At 51.5% G+C, this 16,961-nt stretch overlaps 1 protein-coding gene across 7 annotated transcripts in view; it reads right to left on the bottom strand.

Moving 5' to 3' along the window:
* The window catches only part of PTK2 (protein tyrosine kinase 2), a 248,074-nt gene that overhangs the window by 74,180 nt on the left and 156,933 nt on the right, over positions 1-16,961 (bottom strand). For 6 of the 7 annotated variants that reach the window (XM_080801823.1, XM_080801827.1, XM_080801826.1 and 3 more), the window contains 2 exons: positions 15,142-15,172; positions 12,579-12,631 (listed from right to left, as the gene is read on the bottom strand). In XM_080801823.1, the coding sequence (XP_080657949.1) occupies positions 12,579-12,631; positions 15,142-15,172 (84 nt within the window). Of the gene's footprint in view, positions 1-2,250; positions 2,269-3,204; positions 3,289-12,578; positions 12,632-15,141; positions 15,173-16,961 lie in introns of all 7 variants that reach the window. The other variant, XM_080801829.1, reaches the window with a different exon arrangement.

Genomic DNA, 16,961 nt, shown 5'->3' with positions numbered 1-16,961 from the left:
CTGGTGTCTTTGGGACACCGCTTCAGGGTACCCGGTCCGTGAACCGAATACTTCAAAACAAACTCTCTGAAAGCGGAGACTCCTAAAACCTCAAACGACATGACGATCTGAAAGGCTGGGTACCACGACATGCGGTAAAATCAAAATGAGAGGAGGACATGTAAAAAGGATAGAAACTGACAGCTCAGAAATTAGGAGGGAAAAGGGCCAGGCTCTCGCCTCAGAGCAAAGTAAACAGGCTGAGGCACGCGGCCACGGAGACACTGGCGCAGCGGCCCGGCGACCGCGTCTTCTGCCCTGTCGCCCCGCCTGAGGCCGTACAGCTCGCAGAAGCCCTTGGGCTCCATACCTGTCGAGTGCGGGCGGTCTGCTCCCCCTCCCGCAGGAGACGGGGAGCTGCTGTGCTTCTGCCACACCTCCTCTACTCGCCTGCCGCAAAACGGGGCGCCTTGCCCCGGGGGGTGCTTGGGCCCCGGCTCGGACTCCTGCCATGCTGCGACCCTGCTCCCCCGCTGTCCTCCCTCAGGGAGTCGGAGTTGGCCGATGCCGACTCCCCCAGAGCAATGCCGAGGCAGAGACGAGACTCCTCGGGCACCTCCGTGCGACCCCCCGCCGGTCACCGCCACGTGCCGCCGGCCCAGATGCCCTGGCGGGGGAGCTGTCTTCTGGGGAGCCGGGAGGGGCCCCCCGTGCTCTTTCGCATCAACTGCTTTATGAGCCAGACCAGGGTCGGCAGCTGTTCCCTGTCACAGCTCGGACAGCGGGTCTTTCCGACCCTGCCGGTCACCGTCTCCGCCGCACCCGTCCAACTCTGAGCAGCCCCCTGCGCACAGCTGCGTGTGACCGCGCTCCCATGTGGACCCTGACATGGGAATTTCACAGAGTTTCGAGGCCACAAATACTGTTCTTTTGATTTTTCCCCAATCATAAAGAAAAGTAATAATCATTCTATGCCCCAGGGCCAATACGAAAACCAGAGGCGGGCTGTATTTCGCCCACAGGCCTCTGTCTGTGGACCCCTGGCCGAGACCAAGCGGCTAATGCCTTAAGGCCCAGCTCGTTCATCTGCAAAATGGGGGCAGAAACACTTGCCCCATCTGACTGACAGAAATGGGAAAGGCCAATGTGGGAAAACGGTTTCAACGCTTAGAGCATGTGGGAATAACCACCTGTTTGTAAACATTTGTGCAAATTCTCGGGCTTTCATGGTAATCCTCACAACAACCACGAGACCTTTCATGGATGAAGACGCACGAGATGAAGCACTTTGCTCAGGACCCCTCCGCTAGGCTGCCGGTGACGTGATGGGGCGTGGGGGCGGCAGGAGGCTGGAGTCTCCCCACCACGGGCTCATCAGTCCCCGCTCGGACTCTGCAGCAAAGCCAGCACCCGGAGTCCCACGCCTGTGCACGGGGGGCTCTGTGCCAGCAGCGGCCGCTGACTGGAGGGTAACTACCCAGGAGGGGTCTCCACACTGTCCGTCCCACGGATCACATGCACCTTCCCAAAGTCACGTTTAGTAAACATCTTTCACTACTCGAGTTACCAATCCTACCGTGAAAACGACACGGGAAATCTTCAGTAAAAGCATTCTCTCCTTTAATCATGAGGAAAAGTGCAACCCCCCCGCCCCCATCTGAGTTTAGTGTAAAGAGTACAGAGTTTCATGCAGGCAACACACGAAGTGGGCAACATAAAACACAACACGTGACTTTCAAATTACTCGTTTTTTAAGTGCTACCCTCCACCGCTTGGAGAATCGTCCTTATCACTGCTGCCGGTATCTCTCTAGTTTGTGTGATTCTTAAAAATCATTTCTTGTTCCTTCCTTTCTACGACCCACTCCCAAACTAAGAATTATGATATAAATACATAGACATAAAAATATACACACCATACTTTGGGAATGTTCTATGGATTTCTATCATTTACAGCTTTCAAGTCTGACTAATCTTGTTGACTAGTACTGTTCTGACAACGGTTCTAGAAATCTAAAGTTCTAATCATAAAATCTAGAAAATGCACTACGTGTAAATACAACCCAACTCAAATTTACCACTGAGACATGATAGAGAAACTGATAAAGCCAAGTTTTAAGACAAGTTTTAAGAGATCATTTGTTCACATCATCATTTTTTAATGTTTGTTTTGCTGGATCAAAACCACATTTTGCCTTTCATTACATACCGAACCATATTTATGCATAAATAATTCTCATATTAGAAACACAAATGTGAAAATAAATATTACCGTCCCCACTAATTTCATCTGCAGATCCAGGTAGCATGCAAAGAAAGGGGGGAGGTGGGGGAGGAAGGAGGGCGGGGAGGGGAGAGAGGGAGACACACTATTAAAAAGACAAGTAAGTCAAAGCACAAGGAAAACAAAAAATCTCCCCCCAGGTCTAATTCAAAAGATGAGAGAGCGATTGCAGTAGTGAGTGTGTTTACTTGGCGTAAGGGCATCACGCCGAGTTTCCAGCTGTCCACACGTCACACAGAGTTCCACAGCCGTTCTGTAAAGCTGGTCCCGACCACACTGAGCAGAATTAATCTGATAGGCTCTCAGAGTTAACTGCTAAAACTAGCCTGTACCCCCTCAAAGGAGATTTGCATCCTGTCAGATAAAAATGAAGATAAGCAGTCATCCCCGAGTCTGGTGAAGGCTAGCCTCCCCCAGGGAGCCCCAGGCCAGGCCCAGCACAGAAGCTGAACAACGAGCCAAGTTTCCACTTAAATTTATCCAGTGTTTGCAGAAACTCCTGTTCCGATCATTACAAAGAGCCTTTGCTTCCCAAGAAACGATGCACGGGGCCCGGCTCCGCAGCGCCCCCGAGTGCCTGCCAGCAAAGCGCGACAAGCCGCCAGGGGCCCTCGGACCGTCCTCCACTCTGCGGCAGGCTGCTTTAGGACACCCGCAGTGTAGACCCAGGTACCTGCCGGCCCCCCAAATCAAACCAGGAAGCCACGCCTCGCCCTGTCATGCATTTGAAAACCAGCAAACAGGCAAACAGAAAGTCTTCTCTCGGAGGGCAGCCCCGAGCGGGTCAGTGTGAACCGCCGCCCCGTGCGGCTCCTGGGCAGCACAGAGCGTGTGCACTGCGCCCCGGTTAAGGCACACTCAGCTCAGGACAATGTACAAGCGTCCGGTTAGGCCCGCGGCCCGGGCGGGGTTAGTGGGAGCCGACGCGAGCGAGTGCAGTACCGGTAGGAGAAGGCTCATGGGAACAGAAGACCAAAGGGAGAAAGCGCCTAGCTTTCTTAACTTTATGTTGGCGGGGACTGACTCCTTTATAAAGAGGCAAGAGGAAGAAAGAGAAAAATAGAAACACATTATTTCGTACGAAAATACAAAAGAAAACTTACGTTACATTTTAAGGCAGCTCTATAAAAGCAAATACAAACTTGCAATGCTTTCATTGGACTACTGGCTCACTTTCTTTCTTACTCTGATTTGACTTGAGTTTTAAAAAGCATACTAATATTTCAAAATACAAGTTCCTCTTTTAGCCAAGATTAGCACTAGATACAGAAACTCTTAGCCAGACACACGAGTCTCCCAGCTCTGCAGAGCCAGCCAAGTGAAGGTATTACAGACATTTTTACAAATAACAAAACTGAAACAAGACCAAAAAAAATAAAACAACAACAACCATAATTCAAGAATCCTGTGGACATTCAACCACAAGGAAAAACTGCCAGAAACTAGCACATCGTGATTTGTGAGTTTCATGAGCAATTTCCCCCAAATCAACAAAGACACAGGCTCACAGACCTCCAGGGTACACCCTAAATAAATTACTTTAACGTACAAACTAGCGATGAGGTGTCTGAATGCGCAGCCTGCAAAGCCCCACGGCCCCCAGCACGGTATGCTCACAAACTGCACACGGCGACAGCGTCTCTGCCCCGGACACCAGGGACAGCCCAGCCTGCCAGGAGCCCAGCACAGCAGCGCGGAGGAGCAACCACCACAGTGCGGCATGGGGCAGAGAGGGCGTCTGTCAGACTGAAGTCAGAACAGGGGACTACAGCTCCCGAACACGCAGCGCTAAGAACATGGGACACAGAAGACACAGAAGACACGCAACGTTTAACGGCATCCCAGGGGGTCCCCTCAAGAAAGGACTTCAGGGGTGGCCCAGGGAGAGCAGGGCCGGGACCCACTGACGGCAGGGACTTACAGACGGTGTCAGCGTGTTAGGAACGGAAGCAAGAGGAACGGAAACAGACCACGTGGTGTATTTCAGATACTGCACTGTGGCCCTGACCCTGTTACAGAGGGTTTCACCCTCGGTCGCCATCAGGAGGGTGCAGCTCCCTGTGGCTGTCGGTGAAGAACGGAGGCCTGGCGCTAAGCCTGCACGTGCCCCGGTGGGCCTGGGCCTGGGGCTGAGGACAAGGGCAGGGGCAAGAGCTCCAGGGGATGTGATGGGTGAGACGGGAACCCAGACGGCAGGGAAGGGGACAGCATTCCGTCGGTTTCCTGATTTCGATAATTACATTGTGATCGTGTGAGAGGATGTCTCTGGTCTCAGGAAATGCACGTCGGAACATTTGTCAGTGAAGGGGCACACCACGCCCGCAAGACCCATCAAGCAGCCCAATGGGGAAAAAACTGAGCGAAGACAAGGGGGTCAAGATATAGTGAGTCCAAGTAAGGAACAGGAGAACCTTCATTTTAAACTGTTCTTAAACCCATTCTCTAGGTGTGGAATTACGGAAACACAAAATAATCAAAGAACACATATTTGAGTTGAGATGTTGGCTCCCCTACTCGTTCTTTGACCTTGAAAAAGTTACCGAAGTTGCTTCATTGGTGAAGTGAGGCAGTGACAGCTGCTTCCTCCATAGGGAGCGGCGGCGAGCACCCCGTGGGATTCCCGGGGCACCTGGCACGGGGCAGCCGCTGCGTAAGTGTGAGCTAGTCCCATTCTCGACCGCTTATTTTATTTCTAAACTGATCTGAGTACTGAGTTCTCTTCCAGGACTCATGAGATACGGGCTCTGAGGGGAAGCCACGGTCCTGGCTTTGAGGGTGGCGGCGCCCCCAGGGCGGGGGCCAGGGCTGGTAGGGGAGCTGACCGGGGGCTCCGGGGAGATGCTGTGAGCTACACACAGGTGAAGGGCGGGGAGCGACATAGGAAGCTTCTCAAGGAGCCGGCACCCCGGCCGTCAGCTGGAGGGCATCAGCGCTCTCCTTCCTGCTTGTCTTTAGTTACACAAGCAGAGCAGCAGCCCCAGATAATGCCAAAGTGCACAAATCCCTAACGCTGCTCAGAAAATCCCTAACGCTGCTCAGAAAACCCGTAACGCTGCTTGGAAAACAAGAGCACAGACAAACAAGACCCAGCCAGGGAAGCGCCGCATCATTTCAGAAAACTGGAGAATAAAGGGGACGGAGAGGGTAGTTTCCTTGTCTTTCCGGTAGGAAGCATGTCCCAGGGTCAACGAAGAGCTGTGAGGAAAAGCCGTTTTTGCAAGGACGACAGCGAACGGGGTAAAGACACGACAGAAGTCACGGGCGGCCACCTTGCGGCCCGACAGAACACAGGCCAGCGAGGCCACGGGCGCGAGGGCCTCAGGTGTGGTGCTCACGGGAGCTTTAGAACGCTTGCCCGGACGCTGACCCAGTCAACTGGTCGGGCTGCAGGTCCTGGTGAGAGTGAGCTACGTGGGGTGTGTTCTTGTGAACAACCCAACAAGCCACTGAGCCTGAATCTGATCCAACTTCCCTTGATCCTAGTAAATGGCCCATGGCCCAGGGGGAATACAGAAATGCAGGGGCCCGGGGGAGCACGTCAGCACAGTGTCACAGACGTGTCCCTAGCTGGACCCAGAGTGTGGGGACAACAGCGTAGGCGACACAATGTTTTCAAAAGATAAAGCGCGGCGATGCTGCTTATTAGTGGAGGTGACCGGGGGAAGGTGGAAACAGGTGCGCGGGGCTGAGGTAACAGGCATGTGGCCTGGAAAGTGTGGAAAGTGAACACGCCGTTGAGTCTGCGGTCGTACTCGTCGCTCTGTGTTTCCTGCGGGCTTTTCCTCCCGGAAGGGGTCTCAGCTGCTCCCGCAGGGGGCCTCCACGTGTCTCTCTACACGTCTGCAGCCCAGGGGTCAAGGCCAACTCAAGATGAGGACTAGGAAGCCAGTTTAGCTCTGGAGACTACTTTAGAATGCATGGTCCAGCCATCTCAGTGCCCATGTGACTCCAGAATATTTTTCTCAATCCCTTGAGAAGCCAGAAAGGGGAGAAGCAGGTGGTTGGGCAGCCCAGTCTTGGCAGAGGCAGAGTTCCAGTGCCCTGGTGAAGGTGGCAGAGGGAAGCCAGCACAGCAGGCTGCGTGGCCATCAGCCACCCTGACCACACCCAGGGAGAAACCACCGTGACCCTCTCGACGGCTGAACGTCTCTCCTAACAGGAGACGGATTATAGAGCCTACTTGTGATCACTGAAATCAGAGCTTCTAGTAAGCCAGCTACTAGGAACAAGCCAGTAACACCCAACACTTACACTTCCTGCAATTAAATATACTCAGCACCATCGATTTGATTAAGTTACAACACAGAGCACGTAAATTATAAAAATCAACTCTGCACGTACTAAGTGCTAATACTCTAAGTTAGGGTACTTAAAAAAAAAATTCCCAAAAGCTAGTGTTAAAATCAAACTTTCAGCAATAGACAGGACTACGCTGTAAACCAGAGCAGTGAGAATTCAAGCTAGCAGGCAAACGGGACAAAAGAAACCCTTTCAAACCTGAGTATAGGGCAGGCTTTGAATTTTAAAGAAGAGCGTCAGAAATGAGGCAGTAGTATGCTATTCTGGACAAATGAGGGGACAGACCACTATGCAATCACACTCAGACTGTTCCAAACCAGTCCTCCTTCCACACAGGAAAGTCACTAAGCTTCTGAATGATTTGGAGTGGTCTAAGGTAAAGACAGCGGGTTGTAGAGTTCAAGGCATGAGTTTCTATCAGGCTTTCTAGTACTTACTATGTGAACCGGGCCCGGCCACCTCAACTCTTGAGTCTTAATCTCCTCACCTGTAAAGTGGGAACAGTATGAAGAAGAGTGTCTGGAGGTTTAAACAAGATAACGCATATGAACGTGGCAGGCATCATCTCTGGGCCCCGTTCGCGTATAAATACCTGTGTATAGGGGCGCCTGGGGGGCTCAGTGGGTTAAAGCCTCTGCCTTCAGCTCAGGTCATGATCCCAGGGTCCTGGGATCAAGCCCTGCATCGGGCTCTCTGTTCCGCGGGGAGCCTGCTTCCCCCTCTCTCTCTCTGCCTGCCTCTCTGTCTACTTGTGATCTCTGTCAAATAAATAAATAAAATCTTAAAAAAAAAATTAAAAAACATACCTGTGTATAAACTTGTGTTTATGTGTCTGCGACACAGCAACGAGTGAGTCACAGACCATGCACGTGCCACCTTGTATTTTACAGAGCTTTACAGTTTACAAACCGTTTTGCATATATAAGTGACTTGTAAATTTATAATGAATCAGCTGAAAGCAAATAACATTTATTTTGTTAAATACATTTTAGTTTAGGGGTGCCTGGGTGGCACAGTGGGTTAAGCCTCTGCCTTCAGCTCAGGTCATGATCTCAGGGTCCTGGGATCGAGCCCCGCATTGGGCTCTCTGCTTAGCAGGGAGCCTGCTTCCCCGTCTCTCTCTGTCTGTCTCTCTGCCTACTTGTGATCTCTGTCAAATAAATAAATAAAATCTTTAAAAAAAAATACATTTTAGTTTAGAATAATTTTTAGTCACTAACTCGAAAAACCTAAAAGGCGTAAAGGAAATGATGATGCACGATTAACAACTAAACCAAAAAATCTGTTCCGAAGTTAAAATTTTCTAAATTGCAACAAATACTGAAAAAGTGCTGTCACACAGGGCTCAGCAGAAACGACCAAACCAGACATCCCTGACAGAAAAAGATCACCACGTCCGCTTTCATGGCAGACAGGCAAAAGAGAAAAACGTTCTACAATCTCTGATCCCACTTCATGTAATTGAAATGTTCAACCAGAGCCCTGGTCATACTGTGGCGGTGTCATCACCACGTGCGGCCCTGTACTTCTGGTCACAGTAAGGTTTAAAAAACAAACCAAGAAAACCCTAAAACTCAAAAACCAACCAAACAAAAAACCAGAGTTTATACCTTCAAAACATTTAAAATTCAGCTTTATTCACTGCCCTGTGTTCCTGGATCATTTGCGTGCGCGCGCGCACACACACACACACACACACACACTCACAGCTCAAGCCCCATCCTGGAGGCGGGCCACCCCCCTCCCAGCCATGCTCGCAGCCCCTTCCTGCAAGCACCGGGCTCTCGGTCCTAACTGAGCTGCTCTATAATACACACGTGTCTCCAAAAACTTACTAGGCTAAAAAAAATTACTTTAGGCCCTCGGAAGGTGTGCCCAGGGAACTGTGCTGTTACTCTTTACGTTTTTCAATGTTACATCTATTTTCATAGGGAAACTTTGTCTCGACTTCAAAGGCAATCTCTCCGCAGAGTCACCATGGGTCACAGCTGTGGTCTTAATGAAGATGACCGAGGACTGACATTTCTTTGCAAAACACGACCAAGAGCCTCGTACCTCCTCTCGCGAAGTCAGGATTCTGCTCCATTTCCCAACCAGGGATCCACCCAGAGCTGAAAACGCCTTTGGTTATCTAATCTTCATTCTCCCTGTTGGCACGCTTCCACGCTCCTCGCCCGAACGCTCCAGAACGACTCGCAGCGATGAGCTCACAGGCCGCCATCTGAGAGCCGAGGACTCTCATGCGCCTGCGAGCTCGGAGAGTTCCTGCCTTTCTTCCTTCCGCTCCCGGTCCTAGAATTGCATTTCTAAGTCCCAGGCTGTCTCCACACCTTGCTCAGGCATCCACTGACTCACCCAAACACAGTTACTAAGTACTGATGTCCCGTCAATAAGCAGACAACTAGAACATGAATTTGCCTATGATGGGGCTGTGATCTTGTGGACAAGATGGTTTCTAAATTGAGCACATCCACCTATTTACTTTTCATAACAGAAGGATGCACAGTGGGCTAGAATACTCTGGGGAAGGAGTCTGGAGTAGTCAGGGAAGGCTTCTAGGAGGTGGTGACATATGAATCTGGTCTGAAGACCAGGTAAGAATTTTCCAGAAGCAGGGCAGTCAGACAAGTTCCACTTTCTCCACCTTCCAAGTGCTTCTCCATCTGTACCCAAGAGAACCCTTTAGAGAACACTGCCGAGGGGCAATAATGCCCCAGTTCCAACCGTTTCGAGGGCGACAGTAACACATCTGTTCACTTTCTGAGTTTCTTTCCTCAGATCTGTGAGAGGGAGGAAAAAAGCCCTGTAAGGCTGTCACAGATCATATCTAAGGCATGTGAAGGATTTAACGCCGTGAAACCATTCTGAACACTTACTAAGGAGAGTCCTGTCCCTCCTTGCTGTGTGTGACCGCGGCCAAGCTGCCGTACCTGCTGCATCTCCTGGTCCCTCTCCCCAATCTCTGCCACCTCGGCTGCAACTCTCACTTCACTCAGCTACTGGCCCCCACGTTACCTGCTCAGAGATACTTCCCTTGACCACAATTCTATGATCTCTTAAAAAGTGTTATTTATTTACATAGTCTCTACTCCCAGTGTGGGGCCGGAACCCATGACGCCAAGATCTAGAGTTGCACACTCCACCGACTGAGGCAGCCAGGCGCCCCCTGACTACAGTTTTCAAAAGCCTCCCCGTCGCTGCTCTCGGTTCACCTGCTATGTTTTAACTCAGTGTCTCCGGTCTGTCTCCTCCACAGAATGCCAACTGCGTAAAGGCAGGGCCGCGGCCTTGCCCTCGCCGTCATACCCGGCACTCAGCACAGTGCCCGCACACGGCCAGCGCACAGTACTTGCTGACTGAATTCATGCAAAGTGGAGAAGGTCGAACTGCACTAACACCCATCTCACAGGGCTCGCGAGGGGTTCCACGAGACGGGGCGAGACAGAGAAGCACGCGCTCGCGGCCGGCACGCCACTGGACCGCAGCTCCACCCGGGAGCCGGGAGAAAGAGGGCGGGCTCGCTGCAGGGGAAGCAGACCCCAGTCTGCAGGCCCGGGGCAGCGGGTTCTCTCCCTCGGGGGCCAGGGCCACCCCCACGTGGTGCAGTTCTCCACGCTGCTCGGTAAAGAAACCCCCCGGGGTTAGAAAGAGTACCGGTTTTCTGGGTATCAAAGTAACAGCTTCTGGGTTAGTGTGAGGCAGGCTCCTGGTGGGCCGGATGTTAGGTTTTACGGTCTCCGTGGGGACATAAATACCCACACCTGTCAGCCCAGTTCACTGAAGGGAGCAGGCAGTGGTGGGATGACCAGGGTGCGGAGCACTCCAGAGCCACTGGCGTGGTCGCCAAAGGTCGCCTGAACCCCGAGTGCTCTCATTCGCCTGCAGCGGTAAATGACCACACTGACAGGCACGTTAGAGTGTCACTATAAGAACGGGAAGACAGTGACACGGGTCCCGGCCAACGGGACAGCTCAAGCAAGCTCACCGACTGCTGTGAGAGGGCGGCTGAAGAGGCTGGAAAACAACGTGTGTGTTGACAGCGGCGGCGGCTCTGAGGGCTGGGCTCAGGGACCGGAACTTTGTCCAACTGTAAATTCGAACTGCAAGTCTCTGACCAGACAGCTGCCTATTTAAATTATATACACAGGATGGCAATTCGATCGATTAACCTGGAGAAGGGACTACGGTCAGACCTGCGGCTATGGGATAGCTAGGGACAATGAAGGCAGGACGGGAAAGGCTGGGTGGCGGAGAGAGGTAAAACCCAGATGTTCGAGGATGATCAGCTGCTGAAAACTCTGAAGTTCAAAGCCGGAAGCAGGGAGGACACGGATTAAAGGGGGCCAGGAGAACAGAAGGAACCAGATGTGAAGGGTTTCTGAAGACCTCATCTGAGCCGCAGTCACGACACACCGGACAGGGCACCCCTGCTCTCACTCCAGCGTGGGCTGGGGAGCACACTGGCCCCCACGGGGCTGGTGCACCTGCTCGTGGCCTGCAGCATGACGGTGCGGAGCTCTGAGAGCAGCACAGCTGGCCCCGATCTCACCTGTTCTACACGGCACGCTGCGGGTCATCCCGGGGCACCAGCCGTCCTCCCCTCCGCGGGACCCAGGCCTGCTCAGGGAGTGAATCCTCTGCCACGCTCACCACTTTAGCACAGGGCAGCTTTTGTCTGTCCAAATGGATCACAAACTCCCTGAGGGCCTGGTTTACGCCTGCCCCATAGTGCCCCAGCCCCACCGCTGGGTTTGGAGAGCACACCCGTAAAGGCAGCATGCCAGCACGAAGGACTATTCTTCTAGAATGTGCTGGCAAGCCCACAGCCCACCAGACCTCGGACACCGGCCAGGGCCCCAGCTCGAGTACCCAGAATGCTCTCCAGCTCGTCAGGGAGTGACCGCAGAGCTCTGGCACGTCTGTCCCACAGCTCATCACTAGAGTCTTTGCCAAGTGTATAAAGCTGGGCATGAACACTTCTTGAGAGAGTGTTGTGGGGTGTTCGTGCACAGTAAAAAATAAGCAATTACATTTGGATGCTGGAAGAGTAGGGAAGAATACAGTCATCGACCTGGCAGAAGCATAAAACTACATTTCAGAACAAATTAACTCAAGGGAAATCAAAAGAATAGGAATTAGGTTTCTTCTGAGTCACATTATTAGACACTGGAGTTATTAGGAAGCTGCTGTTGTAGAAACGTAGCACAGAGCTCAGACTGGACTGTAGATGTGCGTGTGTGCATGTATGTACACAAACGTGCACACACATGCATGTCTGTGTGTTGTGTTCACGTGTGCACACATATGTGCGTCTGCATGTTGTGTTCACGTGTGCACACACATGCATGTCTGCGTGTACATATAAAAGACACCAAACTTGGGTCCACAGAAGATGCTTCCCGTTCCCACTTTCCTCTATTTCCCACATTATTCAATGGGGGAAAATGGCATATATTTTTTGAAAACATACGAAGGAAAGCACACCATACTCATGACCCCCGCAAAAAATAGTTAACATACTGTCTGTGCCAGTATCTTAACTATATCTCTTAAAAAAGCAATATTCAAACGTGACTTGATGTTAATTGTGAAAAACAGAAACCACTGAAAAACATTTCACATTTCTTGAACTCAGAACAACCATAAATACACCAAGTACACACTGTTACACTCTAGGTTGCAAAGATACATTATAGCCGCAGGCTCCAAAGTGAGAGTGTTCGCTCTGAACAGGATCAACATGGCATCACAACTGAAACGAAACTCGCAATTCTATACGGTCTGGGAAGAAATCAGGTATTACACATACACGTCTTCTCTAGGGAAAACCTGTGAACCACATTTAAACCTATTTAATAATGACGTTAAAATTCGGGAGCTTTGGGTCATCAGACTGCTTAGCTTTCTAAGCTATTCTAGAAAGAGCCATCACAACCGAGAGCCCCCTCCGGCTACAGCACTGTGACATTTCCGGGGGTCAGCTGGCCGGCTGGGGCTTTCCGGGGGGGCCTTCTCACCTGACACGGAGACCGCGTGTGTCCGCACGCCTTGCTTCTCGCTGTTGGCCGGCCTGAAACAGAGAGGAGCAAAGCTGTGAGCGCCTACAGTCGGGACCACGCCGTTTCTCACGGAGACCACCCACTTCCGAGGTTCATTTTTAAGACAAAGCGCTACTACCCGAGGCACTTAAAATAACCAGACTGCGCTACTGTTCTAGAAGTCAGGAATCACGACAGGCAACTGGAGGAACACTGAGCAGCTCCGAGAAAGCCACTCGTGCCAGCAGTTTCCGCCCTACACCTCCACTCCATGCTGCTGGGTATGTGGGTCCAGTCAAGCTTTACACTGCAATGCAAGACTGCAGGGGACCAGCCCGCGCTTACGAAGTGGAGGGAAGAGAGACGCCGGAGCTGGACTCACACTCTAAAACATAATGTGAGACACCGGAGGGTCCCTGGTCCTTCTTCAGTCCACAGCACGCAAAGGGCAGGCAGGACACTGATACCTGTTCTCATTATTTACAGACCAAAAACAAGTAAGTCTCATGTATCTTGTTACTTGTTTCATACAATGGCCCCACAACAGGTGTGTTTTACATATTCACCCACATAAAGTAAAATTTTGGTCAAAAGTCTTAGCGACATTTAAAATACAGAACTATAGTTCCGTTTTAAACTTTTGGAAAGCTCAAAACACAGAGAAAGTAAAGGAACCCCAGCCTCTTGAGATGCCAGAGCGAGCAGCATCTGACGTTTTCACAGAAGACTCCTTCCAGATCCTTAAGCGTGCACTACAGAAAAACCAAACAGGAAACAGTTCTAGCACATAGAATGGACCCTGGGAAATAGGGGACTCAAAGAGCAGACCCCTCGAGAGCAGGAACATCCCGTACGTAGCCATGGGGCCTCTGTGGTCAGGGATCTCAGCACAGAGCCATGGGACCCGGCTCCTTTTACAGAGTTCTCTGCGTATCCGCGATCTCACGATCTCTGAGGCTGAACCAGAGCTGCCGCAGGACACGTCAGCGGCTCCAGCTCCATGGCCCCTATCAGACTCCCCAAAACTCCCTGAACTAGGCACACCGGGAAGTCCGGGTGCGCGCTCCTGAGAGCAGGCCGGGCCAGCTGCCTCCACACTCCGCAGCCCGCGGTCTCCGGGGACTGCGGCCACTCAGCCTGCCCAGCACCGCCTGCCACCAACAGCCGCCACAGCGTCTGCGGCTCTATGATTTGTGGCCATGTCGCCCTTTCAAAGTTTGCTTCTTTATTCAGTGTTTCTAGCATCTGTTGCCACTTCTGACCTACTATACTCTCTATCCACTTCTGTACCTGGGTTTATGATTCTGCATGTTTTAATCCTCAAAGTCCTCTCTCATAGATTTCCTACAGTTGAAGATATTCTGGGCGTAAGTTTCTGGCCTAACGTGGGATACTAATGAATATCTATTTAACATTATTGAGTTTGGGAAACACGCTGCCTGAGAGCTGAAAGCGAGCTGCTTTGGTCCATCCCTCCCCTGTCCACACAGCTATGGAGTACCCCTCGCACACCAGACACTCCCCGGTCAGGTCTGTGATGCCACATGACCCTGGCTGACCACGTGGGCCCAGGGGCATGGATAAGCAAAAAGGCAGCCCTGCAAGTGGGATGAGTCCTCCGGCAGGGAAGAAGGTGTTATGGGGAAGCACATGGGGGTGCTCTCCAGGACTGGACGATTGTGGGAGGTTTCTAGAGCCTGGAAAGCAGAGCAGGCCCAGGCGAGGTTACAGACACTGGAGCTGAGGGGCCTGGGAGTGAAGAGCCTGGAGGCACAGAAAGGGGCGTTTACTCCAGCAACTAAAGGAAGTTCAGCAGAGCCAGGGAGAGCATGAGTGGTGGTGAAGCAAGCCCAGAGGGGCTGGGGGGGACCAGAGGTCGGGTCCGGCCCGCCAGTCCAAGGATGCTGGCCTGTACCTGCAGAGCTCCAGCAACACCTACAGGAGTCATGAGACCGTTCCGGCCCCGGAGCGCTCCGCACTGGGCTGCGATGCTTACTTACCCATGTGTCCGCGCTGCCCAAGTTTAACTTTCATTTGGTGCCCGGTCCCTCGCACACTGGCTGACCCCAGAGAAGTTACTAAGTAAGTTCTTCTGGCATCACTGCTCAATTCTTTCTAATCTTATAGATCAACACATCTACTATGAAATTCATGATACAAACAACTTAAGAAATGAACTTAAATTACTTGTTTACTTTTCTCACTTGTAAAATGGCCAGAATGGCACCAGTTCTCAGGTTCCTACAAAGGTGAGTGCTGAGTATAAACCATCAACAGGCCTCCCTGGTACTGTCACTGGGACGGTCCTCTGGCCGCCCAATGAACTTAAGGTATGGGGAAAGTCATCTTACACTTCTGGTTAACCCTAAATACATAACACAATTTACAACTGATTTGACTTCTTTCTGGAAATACTTGTTTTCTACCTCCCTAGTCATATACAGAGAAATTTGGTGATTCAGGCAAATGGGAAATAAAGCATGGTGATTGCTTGACAGTTTCCAACACGACTAAGTAACAAAATGCACAAGGCAGCACTTACTTTGGTATCGATGGCAAAGCCCGTTCACCTTCTGGAGAAAGAGAGAGAGAGAGAGAGAAATGAGGTTCCCATTTCTTTTGAAAAGATTATGTGTAGCAATCAGAGAACAAGTAAGTCTTAGTCCAGAATTGATCAGTAACGCTTTAATAAGGAAATTATACCGTGTATCTTAGGCTTTGCGGTTCATTTTCAGTGTTTACAACACATGTGAACTGACCAGAGGTGCACACTGTGCAGACGGTACTGCCCAATCACAGCGCAGCCCTGAGGCGCTAGGTGGGTGAAGACGTACCTCCCAGGAGATCCTGTAAGATGATGGACCTCTTCCGGTCAAAGTCAACATTCCTTTACAGCAAAGGACGGGCCATTTGTCCTTGGATAACATCGCTCAGTAGGAGCGACGCCGAGACCCATCTAGGTAAGCACGAATACGAGGAAAACAAACCCCCGGGATGGAGGCAGAGGGACTGAGGCACCAGAGCTGCGTGGGAAGCAAGCCCGCCTGCAGCACATGACCCGGGGAGGGGGGGTCACCTCCCACCTGTCACGGGGCTGGGCTGCTGGCTCCCGGCAAGGGCTCCTGCTGCTCTCACCCCAGAGGAGCACAGGACTCTGTCTGGTGGTTGATGGAGGCATGCTCTCCCCACCCTCCTTCCAGAAGCAGGAAGCACAGAGCCCCCAGGTCAGTATCTTCAATCCGTATAAATCTCACAGGCACCTAACCCCCTCCTCTAATCCATCCCCGAGCTAAATTACCACCAGGACGATCTTCCCCCTATACAAACCCATCAAGTCATTCCCTTAGTTAAAATTGTCATGTCTCTCATTGGCTTTAAGATTTTATTATTTTTTTTTAAAGATTTTATTTATTTATTTGACAGACAGAGATCACAAGTAGGCAGAGAGGCAGGCAGAGAGGCAGGAGGAAGCAGGCTCCCCGCTGAGCAGAGAGCCCGATGCGGGGCTCGATCCCAGGACCCTGGGATCATGACCTGAACCGAAGGCAGAGGCTTTAACCCACTGAGCCATCCAGGTGCCCCAGCTTTAAGATTTTATTTTTAAGTAGTGTCTACACTTAATGCGGGACTCAAACTCATAACCCCGAGGTTGAGAGTCGCATGCTCTACTGACTTGAGCCAGACAGGCACCCCTCGACAGCTTGTGAGATGGAATGTAAGCGCATCTGCGTGACCCACAAAGCGCTGCTTCACTCTGCTGGTACACAACAGCGGCCTGCCTCCATGTTCGGGGTGTCTGCCAACCTACCGCCCACCTCTTTGACGCCTGCCCAGGCAGCTGTGTCACCCAGTGCCATCATGACTGCTGTCTGCGGTTCTGCTCCTTGCACTTGCCCTAGAACTCAGTGCCAAGAGCTCTCTGCCCCCAGAAGTCACCTTTGTCCTGTCTCCCCAGTCTTGTTCTGCACTGTCCCCTGGTCCCCGGTGACCGAATTTCATACTTCCCTGAACACATCATGCTGCCTTCACATTCCAACCCTCAAGAGAAGCTCTTCCTTCCTGCAGAAAGACCATCCCCCCATTTCTCCAAGCTCAGTTCAGCAGGGGACGGACTAGAGGGGCGATGGGGATTAGGGAGGGCACTTGTTATGACGAGCACTGGGTGTTTTATGTAAGTGACGATTCACTGAATTCTATTCCGGAAACCAATACTGCACTGTATGTTAACTAAAATTTAAAATAAATAAATAAATAAATGATACAATATTTAAAAAAAAAAAAAAAAAGGCAAGCTCCATTCAAGCACAGCATGAGCTCCAGGGAGCCCTTCCTGCAGCCCCCGGGGTGGCTCTGGGCAGTGCT

The sequence above is a fragment of the Martes martes genome (assembly GCF_963455335.1).
Source record: "Martes martes genome assembly, chromosome: 4".
Taxonomy (NCBI): domain Eukaryota; kingdom Metazoa; phylum Chordata; class Mammalia; order Carnivora; family Mustelidae; genus Martes; species Martes martes.
This window is presented reverse-complemented; position numbering and strand designations above follow the sequence as displayed.